Source organism: Punica granatum, chromosome 3, assembly GCF_007655135.1.
Source record: "Punica granatum isolate Tunisia-2019 chromosome 3, ASM765513v2, whole genome shotgun sequence".
Taxonomy (NCBI): Eukaryota; Viridiplantae; Streptophyta; class Magnoliopsida; order Myrtales; family Lythraceae; genus Punica; species Punica granatum.
In genome coordinates this window covers 38,076,770-38,099,446 of record NC_045129.1, presented here as the reverse complement: position 1 = coordinate 38,099,446, position 22,677 = coordinate 38,076,770, and the positions used below count along the sequence as shown (strand labels likewise).

The 22,677-nt window shown below is 35.2% G+C and overlaps 2 protein-coding genes across 2 annotated transcripts; one reads left to right on the top strand and one right to left on the bottom strand.

Moving 5' to 3' along the window:
- The first annotated feature begins 131 nt into the window (after positions 1-131).
- Positions 132-2,997, top strand: LOC116200778. The gene is made up of 7 exons (XM_031531677.1): positions 132-657; positions 746-871; positions 1,140-1,298; positions 1,911-2,029; positions 2,141-2,332; positions 2,423-2,513; positions 2,694-2,997. Exons 1-7 carry the CDS (start codon positions 397-399, stop codon positions 2,769-2,771), a joined length of 1,026 nt encoding a protein of 341 aa, XP_031387537.1. The 5' UTR covers positions 132-396; the 3' UTR covers positions 2,772-2,997.
- Positions 2,998-8,516: 5,519 nt separating this feature from the next.
- LOC116198710 (transcription factor HHO3-like) lies at positions 8,517-12,810 on the bottom strand. Its single transcript, XM_031528932.1, has 6 exons — positions 12,656-12,810; positions 12,336-12,574; positions 11,810-12,117; positions 11,083-11,386; positions 10,215-10,291; positions 8,517-9,139 (listed from the first exon to the last, which is right to left on the bottom strand). The coding sequence occupies exons 2-6, from the start codon at positions 12,445-12,447 to the stop codon at positions 8,828-8,830; spliced, it is 1,113 nt and encodes a 370-aa protein (XP_031384792.1). The 5' UTR covers positions 12,448-12,574; positions 12,656-12,810; the 3' UTR covers positions 8,517-8,827.
- Between the last annotated feature and the right edge of the window lie 9,867 nt (positions 12,811-22,677).

Here is a 22,677-nt window from a genome sequence, read left to right as displayed (position 1 = left end):
CTGCTACATTTTGCTTATAAGTATTCGGGTCCAGTAAATTTAAATGACTAAAAATTTTCTAGCAATGAAAATATGCTTATCACGCGGTCAAATAATAAAAATGTACATTGTTCATCATAGGATCTTAGGCATGTGGTCAGAAAGTCCTCAATCTTCAGTCTCTGTATTGGGGCAATAAAAAACTTTTGGAGCGTACAACATAGCCCGCGGTGAAACTTCAGGGTTCATATCGGGATAAGGCAAAACTCGAGGGTGCAAAATAAAACTTTTCCAAACATGTAAGGGAGTGGAACTGGCTTGGCCAAGTGGATGGCCGGTGGAGCTGTCGTTCGTTACTTCCTTCCCTGTTTCTCTTCTGCTCTTCCGGAGGAGGCAGAGGAGCATTGAGCAGCAACCATGGCGGTACCCTGCACCTCTTCCAGCTCTCTCCGTCAGCCCTGCAGACTACTACGCCCGGCCAAACTTCCCCCGGTATCGCTGTTAATGGGCCACCGCTTTCTTGCTGCCGAAAGTGGTCCGACCCGCATCATCTCCGGCACTTCATTGAAGCTTTCGAGGAACCGCTCCTCCAAGGCTGCTCATGCCGTTGTTTCCGAAGAGAACGCTGTCGGGTCAAGTTCCTCCAGCACCGGCAGCTTCAAACTGACTTACTTGGAGGTGAGTCGTACTTTTTTCTCCCTTTCACAGTAATTGGAGTTTCTGCAATTTCTTTTTTTTTTTTTTTAATTTGGGAATGTTGGTTTAGGGAAACAGTTGGATTTGGGATGTTGGTGGATTGAAAATCCTGGTGGATCCAATCTTGGTTGGAAATTTGGATTTTGGGATCTCCTGGCTCTATGATGCTGCCAAGAAGTTCCTCAAGAACTTCCAGGTATTCTTTTCGTAGCTATCTAACGCATTTCGAGCTTAATTCTAGCTTCATAATTCCGTGTAATCGTCAGGATTTATAGGCAAACCAGTACTTTTCCGGCTGCTGTGAACCTGCCATTCGGAAATCAAATGGAGAGTTAGTCACATGTAGACATGCTAATTGGTAAATTAAACCCCGCACTGGTGGGAATACTCAACGATAAATGAACTTGTTTGGTGTTTTCTTGTTTCTGAAACTGAGATAGTTGCTGCCTGCCACTTTATTGCAGCTTAGTGATCTCCCTGAAATCGACTGCTTGTTAATCACGCAAAGCCTCGACGATCACTGCCATTTGAAGACATTGAAGCCACTATCCGAGAAGTCTCCAGGTCTTATGGTCATTTCAACTCCCAATGCCAAGCCTTTATTGGACCCCCTTTTCAAGAATGTGAGTGGATGGCTACTTTTTCTTCCGTCTTGTTTTCTATTCTTCAACATTCACAGATGGAACACAACTGATGAAATTCTAGTTGAAGCAAATAAAACTTCTCTGCACTCTTTGCTGCCGAGGGGGAAAAAAATTAGATTCATTTTGGTTGAAACTGACTCTCCATCTTTAGCTGAGCTTGAATTCACTGGAAAGAATAAAAAAACTGATGTGACCTCGTATTGCCCGTTTCAGTCGCTAATCTCACATTAGCAGCTTATTCCCGTTAAATAAGCAGAACTGATGTTTGGCTCCGTCTAGCATTCTGGTTGGATTTCTGGATGCCGTGTAATTGAATGGTGAACCTCCGCATAAACAAATGGGTTATTTCTTCATAATGGTTAGAAATGCATGTATTTTTGCAAGAATGATTGATACAGCAAATGTGAAGTGTTTTCAATCTAATCACATGTATTCTTCTCCAAATTATTCTTGTCAAGAACTTTAAAACTCGATTACATACATTCTGTAATGCTAACACCTTGCATTGGGCCCTCTTTGTGTTTACTTGTATGTTATGCGCTAAATGCTCTCCCCATTATTAATCATTCACTTACTTTCAGAACTTTTCAGGTCACATATTTAGAACCGGGTGAGAGCCATGAAGTTGACTTGAAGAGTGGCTCTAAGGTTGCCGTTCGAGCTACTGCTGGGCCAGTCTTGGGTCCTCCTTGGCAGCGTCCCGAGAATGGGTATCTTCTCGATCATTATTATAGACCTGCAAATTATTTCAAAGTATTTTCGGTTACATTTATATTCCTAGATATTTCATTTTGCCATTAATCTTTCGGCATACACCACAGGTATCTTGTTTCTCTACAAGGAGGGCAAATGACACTCTACTACGAACCACACTGTGTGTACGACCAGAAATCCCTCGAGGATAATCGGGCAGATATTGTCATCACACCAGTCATCAAGCAGCTTCTTCCCAGTTTTACCTTAGTCTCGGGGCAAGAAGATGCTGTTCGACTGGCTAAGCTTCTTAATGCCAAGTATTGTAACCCTTCCTCGACTAATCTAAACCCGATGAGTCCATACTACAGACTGCGCATATTATCTAATCTTCTGTCATCGCTGTACAGGTTTATTGTCCCTATGAAAAACGGAGACCTGGACAGTAAAGGATTCCTCGCTAGTATCATACAGGCCGAAGGAACCATAGAATCATTCAAGGTATGGAGTTTCTTAATTTGACATTCACATATATATGGTAGAGCATGGTCGAGCCTCAACCGTAGAGAATCATTATTCATTTTGGGGAAATGAGCAATTTCAGTGATGAGCTCTGGCTGCTAGCTGCATGTCTGCATAGGCATAAGTTTGGCGATTATCAATGTTTTGGTTCATTTGCAGGGTCTCTTATCGAGGGAACTTCCCGATGCCCAAGTACTCGAACCCACCCCTGGAGTTCCTCTAGAAATACAACTCTAAGCTCTTCAGTTGTTCATAGTACATGTTAGTGTGAGTACATATACATATATATACACAGTTTGCAGTGACATAGTCTCATTCTGTATGTTTTATGTTTTTTCTTTCTTTTTGCTCTTTTCAATTTATCACCTTATCAATGATGTATTCGAATAAATTCTACCAATGGTAGTCTATTCTACTGACATCGGATGAGAATTAAGGTATCTGAACTTCTCGGAGCACCATATATATGCTTGAGCATCCTGTAGTTTTTATTTCCCTTTGAAGCTCGAGAGATCAGGTAGTTATGTACCGGACTAAATATTCCGGAGATGGTCCTCATAAGGATGTAGCGCAAGATTCAACAACAATTCATACTCGAGTTAATGGGTAATACTTGTTTTTTCGATAAATAGCATTATGCAAGACATTGTTCTTGTAATTTTCGAGGATGGAGAAAAACAAAGGAAAACATGGAATGAGCCAATCTCATGCAGCCTAACTTAAGCCCAATGGATTTGGCCCATGGGAAGGGATGATTTGCTTATTTCCTTGGAGCACAACCAATTCCATACGCGTACTGTATCAATCGAAATACATATGGTCCCGATTGGGAAGTGCGTACTGAAATCTTACACCGTCGTTCTATCCAAGTAACGTAAATTTCACTCTTCGAGGGGCGAAAAACTCGTGCAAGTTTTTTATTTGAAGTTCGATCTGCAAACAGCAATCCAACATGTAGTTTTCATAATTATGTTCATTCATATGTAAGACAGAGATGATGTAATACAGTAAACCTTCTGGAAGAACTCTGCAAATCATGGTGACAAAATAGTTGAATAATAAATGTAAGTGCCTAGCTAGCCTGTACTATTTATCACCAAAGTTGGATTTGATTATTTTCGAATCGATGGATATTCCTCGGAATCGTACTACATCGCTGCCTCTTCCATTGAATTATATATATTACCAATCCGATGATCGTAGTAGATAATAAAAAATAATTAGTGAGTGTCAACCTGCCCGTACCCTATCATGTAAGTTCGAATGGAATATTTTCGAACCGACGGATATTCCTTGAAATTGTTCTAGCCATCGAAATTATATATAACCCCAATCTTGAAGATAGATAAACACAACAGTGTGCGCACTAAGTTTGCACCTAATTAACTTTAGACAATGAATCGGATAAATTTGAAAAATTCCGTATAAAACCACATCATATTGACGGCTTACGCACGTTCAGTGTGCGCGACGACTAGAAGGCGTTCCCTATAGGGTTTGTAATTGGATTCTCTATGACCTCATGGCTTATGTCACTTTGTGCAAGGTTTTAATTCACAGCTATTTTTATATGTTTTTCCTTCCTTTTCTTTTCTTTTTTTTTTTCTTTTTTAAAGTTTTTAAGTTTTTACCATTTTCATCCTGAGTTTCAGCAGTTAATGTGGCCTGGGAGATATATAGGTTTTAGATTTTTTGGCATAGTTGATGTAAAATATGCTGGTAGGTGTCTTCTCGATGATGATATCATGTAGAAAGCCGTATATATAGACATAGCCATATTTGGGACAGACGAATGTTAAAAGGAGGTGAAAATAATTAAATCACCTATAATCCATTAATTCTTTTTTTTTTCGGTTACATATAATCCATTAATTCTTATTTTCATTTTTCGGCGCAGAGTGAAACTATATTCTAATATTGGAACCTCATTAACATTGCTTGTCAAATTAACTACATTAAGTCATATTCAAAGAATAAGTGGATTAGTTCAAGCGATTCGGTACTTGTTCCGCTTAAATAAGATCTTAGGTTCGAGTATTTGTCAATACAGAAAATTCACGCTGGAAGAGTTTTATTTTTTAGTGGGCCAACCTAGCTCAACTAGATTAATCGGGACCCCATTAGACTTGGATACTAGGGTACATCGAAAAAAAAAAAGATTTTATTGTGTAAGTCAGATGATTGCTTTTGGTTTACATCTACCATAATTTCAGGGAAAAAAAAGTACACATCTTCTACGTACATTTATTGAAATAAAATCATCAGCTTGTTGAATGATTTCATTCCATTCCTTTTGTGTATCATTCCATTATTATATCAAACATATTACTTGAATACATTAGCAAATTATATATACAGTTCAGAGATAAAAAGTCTCTATGTATATACTTCCAGTTGGAGACAAAGATATGCTATTTTAATTTGAATCTAGACATGCATGTTGGATGATACTTTGCAGGGCGGAATTCAGTCTGCTCACGTTATAGCAAAATACATTCGGTGGAAGTGACATGCTTGAAATATAATATAATATTACTTATAATAGAAAAAAAGGGGAAAGATATTTTTAGTCGGTCAATTTTTATCCTTTAAGATTTAAAACTATCCAATCAGTTCTATATATTTGCTCCATAAGATAATTTCAGTCGTATAAATTTTGAAAATGACATTTTTGACCTTTTAAGTTGGCTTTCAATTATAATGTAATTTTATAAGTTTTGAAAAAAAAGAAGATATTTTTAGCTCTATAAGTCACGGAATTGATCAAAATTGCTTTATGAAGCAAATGTATAGGACTAATTTGGCACTTTTCAAACGTAATGGATCAAAATTGATAGAAGGTTAAATTTATAGGACCGAAAATGCTTTTTTTTCCAAAAAAAAAAAAAGGAAAGATAGGTCCACGGTGTTCTGTTTGACGGAATTCACTTACTGCTAATTAGGGAAAGACTCGATAGAGAGCCCACTTCCCTTTTTTGGACTGATTTGGCCGCATTTTTTACTAAAGGGCCATTTGCCCTTACGATTAGCTCAGGGGTCAGATTCTACCTTCTTCCCAGTCTATAATGTTAAAACCGAGTATATATGTGTATACATATATATATGTATATATATAACACATGCATGTACAAATACATTATATATATTAATCATATTTACTGTTCTTCTTCTGTGAAAAGGGTTCTTATTTATATTTCCGAAAGGCACTGGCTGGCTCCATCGATCTTTCAGAGATCCATCATCCATGTCTATCTCCTTAACACACTGATGGAAATCAGTTAACTCTCCCCTTTTCTTGCCCTAGAAAAAAGAGAACATCAGATGATAAATTATGACGATGATGCACATTTTATTTAATGGATTATATATTTTACATACATATATATATATATATACATGCTATATACCCACATAGCAAAGAACGGAAAATAATCTAACTTCTGGAATGGGATCGAATGGGAATGGGGTCCAACATATATTTGTTAGTGAGGTTGGAATAACGAGCGGATATTCATTCTGTTTGAGTTACTGGCAACTTTGTATTCCATAGATACGTACTTGTAAACTATTGAAATCCAAATCATATTTTCCAGAAGTATGATCCATAAGGAAGAAAGGAAAAAAATCAAATGAGAGAACAGAAATGGGGAGTGATTTCAATGGAAGTTGGCTTTCATATTTTATCTGAATCAACCCTGCAGGCATTTCTCCTTATTAATACTTTTCAAAATTCAAAAGAAAAGATTTCCATATAGTTGACATGCTCTTGTCGACCGGAATGATCATAGAGGCTAATCTCATCAATTCGGGTCCAACATTACTTCTTGTACATCTTTATTTCCTATTGTCCACCCGTATTAGATCTATAGGTCATTCTTATAACCAAATTAATAATATGAGTGGTACAAAATATATATTGGCCAAGTTAATAGTATCCCGATAAAATGGTTGTGCAGCAGATCATAAACAGAAGATATTCATTGTTAGTATCCGAAGGAAAAAATGTCTTTAACATATCGTCATGCGCGTGGGCAGAAGAGTACATGAGATGGCCGTTGGCCAACGTGACATAGAACAACAAGAACAAGAGACACATTCAGCAAAACAACGACATATAAAGATGAAATAATGAGGAAAAGTTAATGTGGAAAAGGAAAAGGACCCCATTAAAATTAACTTTTGAACAAATTCCTTTAATCCACACCCTTCACCTTTTACGACATCCAACTCCGCCAATATATATATATAGAAATAGAAATATGAAATTATGGGGTCTCTCGATTCTTTATTCTTTATTTATTTTATTGTATTGTGTATAAATTAATAAATTTTATATATGACATACAATTAGGTACAGATGTGAACATGCCATCTTCTCAACAACACTAACATTACTTATTATATTTTCTATTGTCTGAAAGCGTTTATCTCAATGGCATTTTCCAAGATGCCACTGCGCACTTCAGGATTTGAAAAAACTAATCTCAGATCTCAAGAATATTCCCGTGTATCAACTAATAAAAAGAGGATAATATGGGGATTATTGCATCAGTAAATGACTAGCTATAACATCAGAGAGATGCTTCAGGTTCATAGAATATTCTGCCGGTCGGGACCATATGTTATTAGCGGTATAATTCCCCGAATTTGTTTCTTTGTTTGTTCTATTAAATTCAGCCAACTAAAAGCTACAACTATGGCCTTATTTGTCTTATTATTTACACATGTTGGTAAAAGAAAAAAAAAATATGGTCGTCGTACAGATATATTATGGACTTGCACTTTCAATTGAATAATGAATAATATCTCTCCAAGTTTTATTTTTGCCGCGAAATTCGGATCTTTATTAATATAGTCGACCCATGGAAAAGTAGACTGCAACGTGATTTGGCGAAATTTGGGGGCAAGTTAGCAAATGTGCGACTTCTTTGGTTATGATACTTGATCTCCGTACAGAAATGAGCATATAGAATTGACAACTTAACTAGGGATTAATAATGTAAATGGTCAATTCAATTAGCCAAGAAAAAAGTATACGTTTAGCAATTACTAGATGAATTATCTACGTGTACAATGATTGGGCAAACACATTACGAGCATTGAGACTAAAGATTAATGGAACTTCTAGATATATATTCTTTTTTTTTTCCGGTTATAATGGAGGCTCAAGACCTAGTATTGATATATATTCTTTTAAGCCTTTTCAAATGGCAAAAGCTGGTAGCACATCTAAAGCTCAAGACATAACTTTGAGAAGGTAATTTGTGTTATGTTAAGAGTAATCACATGTGCTAATTGCATTTTCGGATAATCATGTGTACCAAATGTGTTTTTTATTTGATCGTGCTTTGTTCGACACCTATATAAGCCAACTGTGATGGTATTTTTTGTACATCATATTGTCATAGGACAAGATTCTAACCATGCATAGAATATTGCATGGGTTAATAGCGCCTCATATATCGTGACATAAACACATCCATAGAATATTGCATGGGTTTCTTGTAGTGTCACTAATTACAAAGTCTTGAGTTTTTGGTTGAAAGGGAGTAATGTTGCGCTAAAGAACTTGACATAATAAACACATCCATTGCTCAAAGAATTCTTCGTGACAAATAACCTTGTAATAACTCTTAATGAAAGAAGTAAGTTAACCGTTCTGAAAAATAGCAAAAAATGGAGGGGGAAAAAAAAAGGATGTCTTCCTCAAATTTATCTAGGATCATTTTCGACTTTCATTTATATGTAATGTCAAAATCATCCAACTGGCACTAATTAAAAGCCTGACATGCATGCTCGAAAATATTGCGTTGAATTCGTATTGTAACGATTATAATAATACGACATGTTCAAATACATCATGTCACGAATTTGACGATCACTAAATTAAATCACAAAAATACATACGAGATATATGAGAGCAATTCACTCAAACGATTCCATTATTTAGATAGATTTAACATCCCACAGAATTTGGGGTGATTCATTGTGATATTTATTTTGATTTTATTGATGCTTAATATTTCACAGATGACAATTTTTTTCTGAAAGGATAAAGAAGAACATGGTAATCTCGGAATATAACTTCAAAAAAAGAAAAATATAAAGAGAAAAACAGATAAAGAAGGTCACGAAAAGTACCATAAAAACCTCCCTCTCTCGACCAACCTCCTATTGTCTCCATTACACACCAATGAAGTTTTCTTTGTTTCTTTTATTCCTCTCTTATTTTATATTTTCATTATGAAGGGTCAGTTACAAAAACTTTTACACTCCTTTCTTCCCTACAAAATTCAGCAAACAGTAACCGTGCGAGCAGAGAATGATGTGCTCGCGGAATTTGAGCTCCCGCGTGCTTCATCTTGATCCTTGGAAGAACTCGACCCACGATACTTCTGTTGTGCCTGAGCAGCCCTAATAGATATAGCTGCTGCCACCGGTGCATAAGTTCCACGGGCAGGCCCTGGGGATGTGGCAGCCGCAGCTGCGGCTGCATACTGTGGCTGTGGTGATGGCACCCATATCCCTCCGACAACGACGAACTGAGGCGGTTGTGCATTTGCACTGTTCTGTGGTGGCGAGTTCTTAGCGTGGAGACGATATTTCTGAAGCAAAAGAAAACGATGGAGGAATTAGCAAAAGTGCAACTATCGTTATCTCAAGACAAGAACGAGTGACAAATCATGATTAACTACATACATGCCCCTGAATTAAGTTTTACTAATTATAAAAAGATGATTTAATTTCCTAGATCTTATACTGATAATAATAAGCGCATAAGGATAAGATCTTACATATCAAAGCGCCTAACAAGCCAAAAAATGTAATTTCAACCTTATACCTTCGAAGATCTTATCTAGAAAATTCGTTTAGATAATTGTTGCTCCTATAAATTAAGAAGAAAGATGTCCAATCTAAAATAAAAATATGGAGTCGTGAAAACGCAAAATAATTAGCAATAACCTATATAAATGTAGATATGTCAACATCTAAATGATACCTGAAGCTGTCATCAACATCTTTCTCTTTATTTGAGGTGTTTTCAAATTTCTATGTTGCGTTTGGTTTTAAAATTAAGTAGAGTTAAATTTTGATTTCATTTGGATTATAATGATTATGTTGTTGAATTATGAAAAAAAGTGTAAAAAAGTAATAAATAGTTGAGAGAAAGTAATGATTGTATTGTTGAATTTTGAAAAAGGTAATGAATAATCGAGAGAAAGTAATGATTATATTGTTGAATTGTGAAAAAAAGTAATGAATAGTTGAGAGAAAGTAATAATTGTATTATTAAATTAAATATAAGTAGAATTAAGTGGAGTAAATTTACGCCTTGTTTGGTTTCACAAATCAATTTCAACTTTAGTTTTAACTCTATTCCACTTATTTTCAATTCAACAACACAATTATTATTTTCTCTCAACTATTCATTACTTTATCTAAAATTCAATAATACAATCATTACTTTCTCTAAACTATTCATTACTTTTTCATATTATTTCTCATAATTCAACAATATAATCATTACAAATCAATCAAAATCAAAACAACTCTTCTTCACTCTAAAACCAAACAAACTAATTTCTTTTATTACAGGTATGTTTTTCCAACATATTATTTTAAATATTATAAAATTATTTCTTTTTATAACTGAAATGAAAATATTGTCGCAATACAAACCTGTAAATGGCTCTTGACTTCATCGTTAGTGAGACCATCGACCTTCATTAGCTCCCTTATCTGCTTAGGCGTTGCAACTGCAATCAAATTGAAACATTCAATTTACATCTTTAAGCGGATACAAAATTCAACGTGTGATTTTGATTATTATATAGGGTGAATGACTCAAAAAAGCACGAACTTTATTTCCCTTTTCAATTTTGACACCACTTTATTTTTTGACAAAAAAGGCACGAACCTTGATTTTTCTGTTACGTTAGACATCTATGCCATTTTCCATCCATTTTATTGACGTGGCAAAAAACGGTACTTACGTAGCAAATGGTGTCATGCACGTCAACAAAAATAAAAAAAAATTACAAAAAAAAAAGATAAGCGCTTTGATCAGAGAAAAGGTAGGGGCTTCCAGCTTGCTATTGCCAACCGCTAGCCACCAGCCCCTCGATTAGGGTCGTCGGTGACCCCAGAGGGCGCCGACGACCTCAATTAAGGAGGAGGGTGGTTGGATTCGAGGCCCCACAAACCGGAATCAGGAGAATCCTTGAGAGGTAGTGGCTAGGGTGGACGGCCAGTTGCCCTATCATTTCTCCTATCAAAGCATTTCACTGTTTTTTTTGTAAGTTTTTTATTAGTTTTACTGACGTGACGTGACACTGTTTGTTACGTAAACACCGTTTTCCGCCACGTCGGCAACATAGATAGAAAATGACTTAACGTGATGAAAATTAAAGTTCATATTTTTTCTTGCTAAAAAATAAATTTCGTACCAAAATTAAAAACTGGGACAACTTTGAATCATTAACCCTATTATATAAAGGATAACAATAATATTATGGAAAATGTATTTTCATACTATCAGAAAACGTACCATGTGGTCCGCCCAGCTGTTGGAGAGCGTGCAAGAACCGCCTGTGCAAGTCCGACGACCAACACCGCCTCTGCTTCCTCTGAGTGCCCGCCTTTTGCTTCTCCTCCCTGTTGCCGGCCTCACCGCCTCCTCTCTCTGCCGTGGAGCTCGTGGAGGCGGCGGCGGCAGGAAGCAAAGGAGACACTGCCCTGCCTGAAGATGGGCTGCTCTTCCCGGCGGATTTTTCTCCGTTCAGGAAAGGCAGAAAAGCGCCGGTTGTTTTTCCATCCGACACTGATCCCCTTTTAGGAGGAGGAGGAGAATCCTGCAAATTTGCCAATGATATTTCAAAAAAAGAAAAAAGAAAAAGAGAGAATGCAAAGAGATAATTATTAATGAGAAACATTTTCCTTTCCAACAGGAATTTAGTTAAAATGTCCAACGCCATTTTCATATATAGCCATTCTAAAATAGGTTTATAAGACTTCTACACAATGCCAGCAAGGGCTGATGAGTCTTCCTTTCTGGGGTTTAAGCCTCGAGAATTTCTCATAACCTGGCCGAGATTTCGAGATCTCTTACAGTTAATTTCTTCGAATCATCTGAACGAGAATCAATTCCGTAACTCATTTTCTTTTTTCTTTCTCGGATAAGTAAGTAAGATCACACGATAACATAAAAAAAAAAAAAAAAACTTAAAAAACCGTTAACTCAGTTAAATTAAAGCTGTATTTCTGATTTCTCGTACCTCACGAGGAGTTGCTTCGGGGTTGGGATTCCAGAGCTGAACTGATTTAAGCCAGTTGGATTTCTTCTTGTCGTTGTCTGATCCATAGTTGTTGGAATGTTGCTCGGCGACATCGTCATCATCGTGTTCCATATGATCATCAAAAGATGAAGTCTTCTTGATAGGGATGAATTCTTCCAGCACAGGACCCTTCATCGAATTCTGCTGCGAGCACTCCGATACCTGGCCATTCATTCCCTCAGTCGAAGTATTAGTTGTAGTCGTAACTGTCGCCGTTTCGGACAGCTGGTGCTTGCATGCTTCAATAGCTATATCATCAAGGATCAAACAAAAAAAAGTTATTATCCATTTCACCAATCAACCGGGCAAAATTTCCAGCTTATCCTATGATTTCGTATTCGATCTTTACCAATGGCTCGCCTCGTGGTCATTTTAAATGCCACATGCTATATTAATTCATATCGAAAATAAAAATCACTTGGATGGTATCGCTATTGCGATCAATTAAGCTCGATCGTAGCTGTACCTTTTGTTACCAAGTCCAAGCACAGAGGCAGCTCGCGTCGAAAGACTTGGATCTTGCGCTGCTCCTCTTCTAACGCCTCCATATAACTCCTCATCTTCTCCGGGCACTCCATGGCTCTATATGATCTGATAGAGCTGTCTTTATATGTGTGTGGTATATATAGACGAGGATCCCTTCAAGGCAAATAAAAGGGTGTTCTTGTCTTGTTTGGTTCCCAGCATAGGCAAATCCGAACCCCCCTACGGATCGGAACGGAATCAAATGGAAGGAGGCGAAAGCTGAGGTGTACCAAAAGGAATCCGAAGAAGAATATTACTGACCATCTCCTTTGGGAAAATCCCTGCGGGTTTAAGAAATGAAGGTCGGGGTCGGGGCGTCGCGTAGAGTCAAGAAAGAAGAGGTCTTTCTTTGTTTCTTTTTTTCTTTTTTTCTTTTTTTCTTTGGCTGGTGGGTTCTTTTTTTTTGGTTAAAGAAAAAATAGAATATATAAATTAGTGGGGGAGGAAGCGGTTGAATATTCGAGGGGGATGGATTCGGTATTCGTCTGGATGGGCTGTCATTCAAAGGAGTAGAATCAGATAAGATCAAATTCTCTCTCCTCCCTCCAATGCCAAGTTTTCGATCCTTTTTTCTTTTTAGTTATTGCAATAATCAGCAGGGCAATTATTAGCTTACATTCAGTTGGTTGTTTTTATACCCTGTGTGAGTCCCCGTGGTAGATGTCATGGGCCTCTCCACTTTTTTTTTTTTTACGCTTAAAGGGAAGACTCATAGGTCTAATACAATAAAATAAAAATATCATCCGTTTGATTTTATAATTAAATTTTTAAATTTTTAACTCTAATTTTAACTCTACTTACTGCACAATAAAAATCAACAACACAATTATTATTTTTCCATTTTTCTTCAATTTTTTTAATCATTTAATTCAATTTTTAATAATAAATCATTATTTTTTTCCACAATTCAACAACACAATCATTACTTTCTCTCATCTATTCATTAATTTTTTACACTTTATCTCATAATTCAACAATATAATCATTACAATCAAATTAAAATCAAAACTCAACTCTACTTAACTCTAAAACCAAACACACCATTAATAACAAATAAATGTGTATAAATAAATTCATATTAGAGTTTTTTTTTTTCCTTATAAGAGTTTTTTTGTCTTTTTTTGTTTAAATTTTGATCAATATTTGGAATTTCTTTAAAAAGACCCGATTTCAACAAGATGAATCCTAAAGGCTTTCAAAATGATATGGATCACTTGCTATGGATAGCGACGACAATTAGTTGGATCAACCAATGGGTTGAGGCTGTGGCAGATCCATGTTATTGAAAGTGGATTCATATGAAAAATGAAATATATTGTAGTGGTATACGTTTTAAAGGGTTTCGAGTTTGATTCTACCAATATGATTATTTTTACTACTTTATTTAAATTTTTATTTCATTGTATGCAAGTTATCAATTTCTTTTAAAACTGAAAAAGAAAAAAACATCTCAGTCCACATGAATTTGGGGAATAACAAAAAAATGGTAAGTTTTAAGTGTACCTGTCCCATGTCTTGGTGGCGGTAGGTGATGAATGAAGATTGGAACATGATGGGATATAATCATTAATGGTGTGTTTGATTTTAGAGTTGAGTTTTTGTTTTAATTGATTTGTAATGATTGTGTTGTTGAATTATGAGAAAAAATGTGAAAAGGTAATGAATAGTTGAGAGGAAGTAATGATTGTGTTGTTGAATTGTGAAAAAAGTAATAAATAGTTGAAAAAATTTAGTATTAAAAATTGAATTGAATGATTAAAAAAATTGAAGAAAAATGAAAAAGTAATAATTATATTGAATTGAAAATAAGTGGAGTTAAAAACGAATTGTAAAACCAATCGGGTTGTACTAGTCCCATGTAGGGGCGAGTTTAAGTTGAATTAGGATACAATGCATAATGATAGAAATGCCCCTCTTTTAAAATGGAATTATCCCGTATCGCCATTGTAGAACTTGAGGATGAAAAGGGGCAGCAGTGGCATGAACCCGACCACCACCGTCCAATTCAGGTCAACGACGGTCTCGCAGGATAGGTGCCCACAATAATGTGCAGACTCCGGCGTCATAGGACTAGTGATCATCACTGCTTTTTATATAAAAATTCAAATAATTATAATTTTTTATTTTCTTTTAAAAATTTACGGCTATCTTTTTGAAAACAGATATATATATATATATGTTAAATTTAGAGGACATTTTAACTATTTTGCCTTCATGTCCTAATCCTAAATCCAAGGCATGCACATTGTGCTTAATTTTTCTAATTGGCTGAAATAAATTCTGTTCACTTTCACGGTTATCACTACTAAGTTATGAAAAATGACTAATTCATATTCGATGAATTTCTTTTTTTTTTTTAATAAGTAGGAAAATTTATTCGATATTAATAACAATTCATAGAACTCAATTAATTTCATACAAATATATATGAAACTCGTGATGACACCATTGGAAGTTTTTGGCAACTAAAATTCCTTTCCAGCTTATACCCGAGTAATGGACATTCTCTGTTCACACTTTCAATGCTGGGATGGATTTAGGGGGTAAAATTTCTATTAGATTATATCGAGTTTATAATTTTTTTAATAAGATTATTGTACTTTACCCTCTTTGACTTTTTTTATCCAAAGTCCATTCCCAGATCCATCCCTATTTCAAGGGAGCACAATGGGCCTCGATCATAGAGAACAATGGAAGGGGAAATTAACTATACATGAAAATCTCATTGATGAGAATTTAAATTCAGAAAATTTTATAGTTTCAGGTTGAAAGTGAGTGTTAACAACGCAACCAACAAAGTGTTAGTTGAGTGATAAACAAGCTCCAACCTCCGTAAAAAAAAAAAAAGAACACAAGTTCGAATTTTGAAAAGTGCACTTATTAACATGAGTTATAACTTTTAATACTCGATCCCCGAAATTACGATAGAAATGTCTCCCACAATAAAATTCTCTTTCTTAGAAAATCTCTCTTTTTTTTTAATGAATTCTTAGGTGGATTATTTTTTTGTAAAGGTGATTTGAGGAAGCAATAATGCAACTGAAGCAAATAATTATAATGGCCCATTAAGCACATTGTGCGACTAATTTTGCTCAATCGCAAAAATTTATTGGTTCTTCCTTGAGATTTGCCATCATACGGACCGATTGTGAAACATTTTGTTTCTGTTGAGTTAAGTCGGAATCCATATCTTTCATCTATTGAAGTGTATGAAAGAGATCGCCAATAGCTTTTACATATATAACTACTAACTAGTGACATTGATTAGTGATTTGGCTGATCGTCGACGATTTTATAAAGCATCCATGAACCACTAATCTTATGTATCCACATCGTTTGACCTTACACAATGTGACGTGCCATATAAACTGGAATGCATCTTCTCCACAATTCCTCGTTGGATGCATGCTTTGCTTTTCTTTTTTTTTTCTTTCAAGAAATAATATAAAACTAGATTTATATATATAATTTTTAGCTAATTAATTGATTAAATCGTGGGAGGGGGAGAATGAACTTGTCCGCATTTGCGTATTTAAGAGGAACTTCTCCCTATTTTAGGAATGGATATAGACTATAGAAACAAAAGAAGACAGTGGTTATCATCCCTGACATAGTTTGGGGATTAAACTTGTGTCTAGTAAAGAATAAGCAGCATCTCATTGAATGAACATGTTCACGATTCTATATAAAGGGAGGCTCGGCGAAAAATCTGATATTTTTGTATATGAGCTAAAGCGAAGTTAAACATAATTTATCATTCTTCTTTATATATAGTTTATGAATGCAATAAGGCCATATCTTTATGCTATAACATTAATATTAATATAGAACTAAGAAACAAGAACAAAACTGCAACAATAATCGAAAACTTATACATAGCTAAGATTAAATAGTGTTACCGAAATAATAAGCCACAGTTCATAAAATGAACATGACTATATCAGGGTACAAAAGGAGAACCAATGAATCATCTAATTTTTGCATATGGAAAATAAACTATGACGGATGTACTGATATATACACTAGATAATGGCCCCCGCTATTTAATAAACATATTTTTGTTCATTTCATATGATGACTTATAATTTTCTTTCGTCAATTGCAACATGAAGTTACGATATGCCATGAATTAATATTCTTGTGTTCATGGAATTTTAGAAAGTTCAGTGTTAAACTGAAAATAAAAAATGAAAGTAAAATAAAAATAAAAAGAGAGAAGGGAGGTGATTGTTCCTACACGAAGTGAAGAAAACATAAGGGAGGTTGAAGATAAGTGTTAAGAGTTAAGTCCCACATCGAAAATATAAAAGGAATTCCACAAGTTTATAAGAGATTGTGTACCATAACCTATCAGCTCGAACTTTTGGGTTGGAGATGAGCTCAATCGCTTATAGGCCCAGTGGAAATTTTACATGGTATCAGAGCGGGTTACGCTTTCGCGCACACGTGTGGGCTCACATCACGCCAAGTCTAGTTTCGAGGTAGCCAAAGTACGCCTTATCTTAGTTCGGCCCAAATGTGGCCTTATTATCAATTACCCCCTCATTTCGCCCGAGGTGTAAGAAAAAGTCCACCTCGTGGTTAAGTCCCGAGCACGGAAGTCCAGTCCCGGCTCGTAGTCAGTTCTTGAGGGCGGGTGTTCAAGTCCTCGTAGCACGTGTAGGTGAAGCGTCAAAGCCACACGTTGCCACGTGAGGGCGGGTGTTAAGAGTTAAGTCCCCATCGAAAATATAAAAGGAATTCCACAAGTTTATAAGAGATTGTGTACCACAACCTATCAGCTCGAGCTTTTGGGTTGGAGATTGGCTCAATCGCTTATAGGCCCAGTGGAAATTTTACAATAAGAGTGAGAGAACTTTTAGAAAATCAGTGGTCGCACTTACAAAAAAAATAAAATCCAGTGCTTAGACTTTTTTTTATTGAAAATGGAAGAATGATAATTTCGGAAAATCAAAGTTAACCCAAAAAGTTTCCTTCTCAACAATAATAGTATAGATATATTGAATTTCTATTTCTATACGGATAATGAATTAATACAATGCCGTTGTCATGTTAATGTTGCGCATTCGAACAATACATTATATTGTGTTTTGTCTACAAGTGTTTTCCTTTTATTTATTGATTGATTGATATATATATATATATATATATATATATTAATTTCATCGTTAATCATAGCGTGTAATATACTAACAAAATGTGCTTTAAATTAATAAAATTGACCTATAATTTAGGAATTTGAAACCCACTAAAAGTAGTACTAAGTCAGGGCGAAGCGCTTGATCGAGTGATGTTTAAGCACATCCTAAGCTGCGTGTTATTAATTTCGAAAAAAAATATTATTTTTTGTTTCACAATAGATAGGCAAAGAAAATGAAAAAGCAGTGGGCGGGTCCATGATAAAAACAGTGGGAACGCCCTCGTATTATAAAATATAATTGTTCCGTTGTTCGTACGAATTAAGGACGTCGGGGGCAAGGGAATCTAAGCCGAATCGAAAGGGCCATTTGAATCTTCTCGTTGATCAGCCGCAACTGCAACGCGTGCCACGTGGCAGCTAAATATTCGATGGCTTTTCAGGCTCCCAAAGGGCCACTAGTCACATCTTCCCCCCTGGCCCCACTATCAATGGGAGCGCGTGATGATGAAGCGCCAGACAGAGGGGCAGAGGAGAGAACACGCAACAGCGCAGCACAACCTCAACCTCTGCGCGGGTCCCATGTCGGGTCGGGCTCTTGTTGACCCGTCTTCCCCATTTATTATTTTTGGCATAAAAAAAAAAATAGAACGAACTGATCATGATGCAACCCTTCCTCTTCTTATAATTATCATGTTAAAAAAAAAGTCCTGACTATGATATGCTAGGAAATGCAAGCGCCATTAGCAGCAACGTGGAGCAAAGGGTTAGAATATGCTGGCATACGCCCACATTAATATAGATAATAATATATAATGAACATTTTAGAGGCGGAGTAGGAAAGTTAATATTTTATAAATTTGGGTCAATTATTTAAATTCTCTGCTCATCTTCGAGTATTAGTCCTGAAAAACTACCTAATATTTGCCATAATCATTATCCTTTTTAGCATGTGAAATCATTGCAATATAAGGGAAATTATCCGTGAAAAATCAACTTTAGGGTGGTTGTACTTGTAACTTGAAGTTTAGGTGGGACTTATCCGAGCCTAGTAATTCTTGAATAAGGGAGAAATAATTAAGATGGACCTAATCCAAGGAATTGGACTACTTGGGCCGAAGATGAGTTCAACATTAGCTTTATTTGTAAGAGGATGATGGGGCCCAAATTTGAAGCAGCCCATGATTTAAACAGAAGCAGGCTCTGACCAATTGCCAGCATAATGGTTTGGGCTGACGAGAGGATTTGGCAGCAAGCTGTTGGGTAGTTCCACAATGTGTGATGGCCATGGCCATAAGCATTGTGATTTTCTCGAGAAAAAAGGGGTCCAATCCAATCAAATTTGTCATTGGTTATGATTTATTGAGAGACGTGGCTCAATATAGTGACGCTAGCCACTAATATAAGAATTAATCAAGTGTTTCTTCGGGTTGGAGTTTCTCATTTTACCCCCCTTTTTTTTTTCTTTTTTTCATTTTCTTTTTCATCGAAGCGTGAAAAAATATATATAGAGGCGTACGAAAGAGATATACGAACCTAGAATGCCCGGACAACCCACTAAGTTTTTACCGCTTGGCCACAAGCTAGGCCGTGGTCATTACTTTGGGATATCGCATTTGTTTGGGCATGTTATTAGTTTCCAAAGATCGGTGATCACGAAATCTGTATTATCATAGACGTATATATATCATTATTGCATCAATGGGATTGAGTTTCGTGTGCATGAATATAGATGTATCGTGGATATATATATGTACGACCGGTCAACCGTTTGTTCTCTTTTCAAAGACAATAACCTAGTCGTGTAATTGGAACAATGAAATACCTTCTTTTTGGGTAGAACAACATAGCTTCTTTTGGCACTATGTACATATCGTTAATCTTTTTGTTCTTTTTTTTTTGGCTTGGCATGTACATATCATTAATCATAGTGTGGACGGTGAGTCTATTAAATATATAAATATCCGAGTGATTACCAATGTGAATTAATTCAAATGGTTCGGTGTTTGTTCCGCTTAAGTAATGTCTCGAGTTCGAGTCCCTATGAATACAAAAAATTCACGCTTGAAGAGTTTTATTTTATAACAGGTCAACCCGGTTCAACCCAATTAATTTAGATCCAACACCAGGATTCACACAAAAAAACAATTATGCGAGTGATTGACGCAACATAGGCAATGATGTGACGATGTCTCACATCATTGTTCAGGCTCTTCCTTCTCATACTCAGGAATTTTAGTTTTCCTTTTTTTAAAATAAATAAATACTAACAATATATTTTATTCATATTCATGATTAGATATGATGGATGGATGGATGGGAGTTTGGTGTTTCAATAAAAGTCTGACATGGATAGCATTTTCTTTCTTTGCTTTCTCCCTATGCATATATAATAACAAGACGAGGAAATGGCAAAGTTGCGAATCCTCTTTCCCACACTGAATGGGCTCCCATGCACCAAACTTAACAACCCCAGCCAGAGCCAGCAGTAACCAGTACCCCCCCCCCCCCCCTGCCCTGCACTACAGTGACTCCCCTGTGCAGGGCCTCTCTACTTTCTCATTTACTTATCGGTAACTAGCCAACCAATTAGAATAGTCGATTCGATTATAATTCCAACATTTTCCTATTATCTCTGTCCTGAGCCGGTGTCAAGGCAGCTCTTATCACGTAGGGCCGATGCTCGATATATATATATATATATATATATATATTATATGTATATGTATATATATGAATCAGAGAACAACTTCGTGCTCTCCCTTAGTTCTTATTTAAGGCCGGTGCCCGTACCTCTCTCTAGGAAACCATGATTCCATCCGATCCAGTTAGAGGTTATATATGTTTAGGTCAACAATTTCCCTTAAGTCGGGACGTTGCATAAAAGAGGGGGCCAGTTCTTGAAAATCCAAATTTATGCATTTAACCAGTTGGAACATAGTAAAATGTTGCGGGGCGGCTAGAAGGGACGTGTGCGATGTTAGGGATTATAAGCTGAATATCGGAGCAGAGAGCAGGGGGCCATGCACGCTTCTTGGTCCCCTCCCTCTCTTTCCATTCATCTCTTGGGAATGAAATAATAACTGAACGCTAGCATGCAAGACTTGAACACAGGATGAAAGATATGATCATTGAATTCGGCCATGATCCTATTTGTTGGGCAATAATCTCCATTTTTTGTCATCTATATGGCAGTAACATACGTATTATTATGCTATACTATGGACTAAAGACAGACACATGAATAGGAACATAAATTTTCCAAATTAGGGGACGAATCGAATAACAGAGATGTCACTAAATTAATTGAATAATAATATGTGAATTTTCTTAGAGCGTCAAAATTTTATGTGGTGCGACTTCCCCTCAACCTCCCATCGGTTCATCCAAGTTTGGCAGATTACGGATACACTGATCATATATATTGGTTTAGCGATCAGGTCGAGAGCAAATATAACTCATGAGCCGTCGATCCTGACGTTGGCGGGAAAGCCTATGCAAGATTTGACCCATTGAGAGGAATCGACCAAATCTAGTATCCTCTTTAAAAAAAATGATAAAATAAAATAAAATCTAGTCGCCCTTTTCTTTTTTAAATACTTGCCACCAGTACTTACCATATCTCACTGCCCATGTCAGGTGATTTGGTTACATTATGCTGATGATGTGATGGTTGAAACATTTTTGCAATTTAATGTAATTTCAGGGTTTCATAATTCATGGGAATTAATGCCTGATGTACTAAGAGCATGAATATATAGTTTCTTTTTTGGTGAGCATTATAATATATAGTGTTGAACGACCCAATGTGCGATATATCTAGAGTTAATTAATTAATCTATGAGAATTTCAGACGGGAAAGTTTAGGAAATATGCATGAGAAACATTTCATTAAAGTTTAGTGACATATATCCATCTATACTATTAGAGAAGATATATATATATATATATATATATATATATAACAGTTTATAAAAATTGCAACTTCTATACATAACACACACACACACACATATACGCGCAATGTATATCCATAAATTAAATAATTCCAGATATAAGAACCCAAGTCAAAATATTTTTGGGTAATAAAAAAAAATTGACCAAGATAGAAATTAATAGAACGCCATGGCACTTAATTAACCTTATTTGGTTATTAAAGAGTAGTTCTTAATTTATATATATTGATCTTATATTAATTAAGTTGGTCTTTTTTACTCGTGCGCTGCATGCGTAATTTTTTTATGAAATTTCATCAAGTATTTTGCTTTTAAAAGTAAGATTATAGTCCTTAATGTTTTCGAATGTAATTATACTTTTTGGGTTTCAAAATAAAGTGAATTTATGTAAATCATGGTTCAAAGTATAAATAAATATGCTATATTTAATTTTATGTGCTTGGAGAATTATTGATTTCATATAATATGAATCTTATTTTTCATGCTAAATTTTTTAATTTAAACTTAGAACGGAAATTTGTAACATCAAAGTCTAATTATATATTAATATTTACGCACATGTAATTTTTTTATGAAATTTCATTGAAAACTTTGCATTCAAAAGTGAGATTACACTCCTTAATGTTATTCAATGTAATTATAGTTTTTGTGTTTCAAATAAAGTAAACTTATCTAGATCATGGTCCAAAGTATAAACGAGTATGTCATAATTAATTTTATGCGCTTGGAGAATTATTTGTTTCATATGATATGAACATTATTTTTCATACTAAGTTTTTCACATAAATTTAGAATGGAAATTTGTAAAAAAATTAAAGTCTAATTATATATTAATATTTTTTATTTATCAATTTTAGTTCAATTATAGACTCTAAAGTCATCTATCACTTTAAAATTAATTTTTAATAAATTAATTTTTATTGAGGAGTCATTATAAAAATATAATTCTTATTTTAATATGTAACCAAGTGTTATTTATGAATTTTAGTTCAATTATAGACCCTAAAGTCATCTATCGCTTCAAAATTAATTTTTTTATTGAGAGGTTATTGTAAATAATATGATTCTTATTTAATATGTAATCCCGTGTTATATCACATAAAATAAATGTATTATGTATAATTTGATCAAAAAATATATATATGATATTAAATTACTTTTAATTTAATTATATTATTTCAAAAATTAAA